Below are 3,562 nucleotides of genomic sequence, written 5' to 3' on the forward strand. Positions count from 1 at the left end.
AAAATAAGACGCCATCTTGTTATTGACAAGGTGCAAAGGGCGGCATTGTGTGGCGCCGGTCGTCTGGCGGCGGTCTGACGTCATACGATTTATCGAGCGGGCGTTTCAAGTTTTCCGAAGTGGATAGAGACAATATTGTTCTTAGTTTTAATTTTTGTATATAATTTAATTTAAGTTTAGATTTAAGTTAGAATTAAGACTGTACTATAGTATTATCTCTGTTTATAAATATATTAATTATTTATTTATATATTTTGTGGGAGTACTTTTTGTATATTTCGCAAAATGCGAAAGAGGCGGGTTAAGCCGCAGGCCTCGGACAGCGAGGAAGAAGAAATGTCCAGGGCTGGCTCAAAAGAGCGGAGGAAGCGGTCCTTCTTTAAAAGCCCTGAGGACGTGTCTCCTCCTCCTAAAGGTAAGCCGCCAAAGAAAGCGGCTGCCCATAAGGAAGGATTTAAGGAGGCGGAGGAAGAGTTGCGTGCTCTCGAGGCTCGCTCTCTTCATGGAGGTGAAGATAGTGGTGCTGGAGGCCACCAGCCAGACGGGGCCTCGACAAGTACAGGTCGGGCCCCGGACGGGCCCCCGTCATCGTGGGAGGACTACGAGGACGATGTGGTCCTCCTGGGGGTGCCTGAAATAAAGGAGAGGTCGGTTTCCCGAGTCCGCAAAATCCTAGAGATTGCGGCGAAATCGGGAAACCTAAAAGGGACGTACGTCCGCGACCTGAAGGTTGCGGCCAAGGAAATTGGAGAGATCGTGGAGGATCTCGCTGATAGGTGTCTGGGGGGGGAAGAGGGCAGACGTCTACAAAGAGACAATAATCGTCTGAGGGCCCAGGTCAAGGAGCTGGGCCTGGAGCTTGCCGCCCTCAGACGCGAGTTCAACGAGCGCACTGCGCTATTTGCACAATCAAAGGGGGACAACAGGGATCCCGTCTCGGTGGATAGTCCCATCACGCCGGATGCTCTCCGTCAAATGATGGAGGGTCTCTTAGACGGGATCAAGGAGAGCCTGATGGGGGAGTTGATGAGGGCTGTGGGGGGCATGCTTGATGCGAAGTTGGCGGGGATTGGGGACAGGCTGCTCCCTGAGCCTGTGTTACGCCCCCCGCTGATGGCATTAGCCCGAGGCCCCCATGGGGCCTCCAAGGGCTCCTTAGGGGGTGAGGCCCAGGTGGCCTCAAATTGTCCGGGGCCACAGGGCAAGAGAGCCCACAGTGGTCCCGCAGGAGTTGGGGTCCAGAGCTCAGAAGAAAATGTCCCGGGAAATGGAGGGGTCTCTTCAGAGATGCCTCCAGCGGGTCCCAGCTGGGCGACAGTGACCGGCAAGAAGAAGAAGAAGAGTAAGGGCAAGAAGAAGTCGGACAGTCTTCCAGCTGCACCGGCTCCTCCTACCAAGGGTGGGGTAGGTCTCCCGGCAAGGCAGCCGGCGGCTATGGAGAAGCCTGTTGGGGTGCGGTCTTCCCTTGCTCCGCCGACAACTGCTGCAGTGGTTTTAACACTGCTGCAGGGAGCGGTGGAGCGGGGGGTTACCTACGCTTCTGCTCTGTCCAAGGCAAGGCAGGCCATCAGTCTGCCTGACTTGGGGATCGAGCGTATAAGCATCCGAGTAACGGCTACCGGAGCTCGGATGCTGGAGGTGCCCGGAGAAGGTAGGGAGGAGAAGGCTAACCGCCTAGCTGAAAAACTGAGGGTGGTTCTGTCGGAAGAGGCCTCGGTGGGGAGGCCCGTCAAGTGCGCGGACCTCCGCATCCGGGACCTTGATGACAGCATCACCGAGGGGAATGTTGTGGAGGCGGTGGCTGCCATGGGGGAGTGTCCAGTGGCGGCAATTAAACCAGGGAAAATAATGAGGCATGGGGGCCGGGGTTTGGGGGAGATGTTCCTCCTATGTCCGGTTGCCTCCGCCAATAAGATCAAGAGTGGGAGGCTCCTCATTGGGTGGAGTTCTTGTCGAGTGGAAATCCAGGAGCACCGCCCTTTGAGGTGCTTTAAGTGTCAACAGCTGGGTCATGTGCGCGCAACATGCGACTCAGCGGTGGACCTGGCGGAGGCTTGCCACCGATGTGGGGTTGCGGGCCATAAGGCTAATGAATGCAGCTCGAAAGAGCTGCATTGTTTGGTCTGTGCGGCGGCCGGGAAGGCAGCGAACCACAAGATGGCGGGAAGGGCCTGCAACCCTCCAAGGCAAGGGAGGGCCCCGCATGCCCCTAAAGCGTCCGGCACCGTGGTGGAGAACGTTCCCATGGAGGTTGGTGTGGAGGTGTCAAACAAATAAAATGTCTGACAACCTCACTAGCCTCCTCCAGGGGAACCTAAGGCGCTCCGCTGCGGCTCAGGACTTGTTCCTGCAGTCGATGGCGGAGTGGGGTGTGATGGCGGCCGTTGTCACAGAGCCCTATTACGTGTCGCAGCAGAATTCGTGGGTGGGGGACCTTCGAGGTGATGCGGCTGTCATTGCTCGGCCTCATGGACCTCCTCTCTCTCTGAGAGAGAGGGGTTCCGGTTTTGTGCTGGCTGATTGGGGGGACTGGACGCTTGTTGGAGCGTATTTTTCGCCCAATGAGCGTCTGAGCCACTTCGAGGACTTCCTGGACGCCATGGGGCTGGCCGTGCAGAGGGCTCTTCCGCGCCCCCTTATCCTCATGGGAGACCTTAATGCGCGGTCTTCCACTTGGGGTGATAGGGTGTCGTGTCGGAGGGGTCCGGTTTTGGAGGAGTGGGCGGCGGAGCTGGGCCTCGTTTTCCTAAATGAGGGAACCGAGCCCACCTGTGTCCGTCCGCAGGGCAGTTCAAGGGTGGACGTGACCCTAGCTTCTGCGGCAGCGGCCCGTGCGACGACGGCGTGGAGCGTGCTGGACGAAGTGGAGACCCTATCGGATCATCGATATATCCGGATGTGGGTCTCTACCTCGATGAGGTGGGCAGTGCGGGGGCAGACTTCCCAGAACAGCTTCCCCCGTTGGGCGATTCGGCGACTTGACCGTCAGGTTGCGGAGGAGGTGGCCATTGTGGAAGGGTGGTGTGCGCCTGCTGGTACTGGGGATGTAGACGAAGGGGTCGGTAGACTGAGTCAAAGTCTCCGGAGGGTGTCGAATGCGGCGATGCCCAAATGGAGACCGCCGAAGGGGAGAAGAGCTGTCTACTGGTGGACGTCGCATATTGGAAATCTTCGGGGCGAATGTAGCGAGGCGAGAAGGGCCTGCTACAGGAGTCGCCGGAGGAGGGGAGATAGTTCCGATGTTACGGAGGGTCTTCGCTTGATCTATAATGATCGCAAGAGGGCTCTCCGACAGGCTATTTGTGAGGCGAAGGAAAGGGCCCATCAGGAGGTGCTTCGGGGGCTTGATGATGATCCATGGGGGCGTCCCTATCGATCGGCTCGTAAGAGACTGAAGGGTGCGGGGATGCCTCTCGTGGAGAGTCTGGAGCCGACTTTCCTGGAGCGGGTGGTGGCGGACCTGTTTCCTTTGCCTCCCGACACTGTCCCTCCAAGTATGACGGCGTCTATGGTAGAAGTGGCTGACGGGGAGGGTGAGATGGCTCCGGAAGTCTCTGATATA

The 3,562-nt window shown here is 57.7% G+C and overlaps 1 protein-coding gene across 1 annotated transcript; it reads left to right on the forward strand.

The window, feature by feature from the left end:
• Positions 1-285: 285 nt before the first annotated feature.
• On the forward strand, positions 286-2,982 carry LOC123690029. Its single transcript, XM_045632485.1, has 2 exons — positions 286-1,867; positions 2,786-2,982. Exons 1-2 carry the CDS (start codon positions 286-288, stop codon positions 2,980-2,982), a joined length of 1,779 nt encoding a protein of 592 aa, XP_045488441.1.
• Positions 2,983-3,562: the final 580 nt, after the last annotated feature.

The sequence above is a fragment of the Pieris rapae genome, chromosome 19 (genome assembly GCF_905147795.1).
Source record: "Pieris rapae chromosome 19, ilPieRapa1.1, whole genome shotgun sequence".
Lineage (NCBI taxonomy): Eukaryota > Metazoa > Arthropoda > Insecta > Lepidoptera > Pieridae > Pieris > Pieris rapae.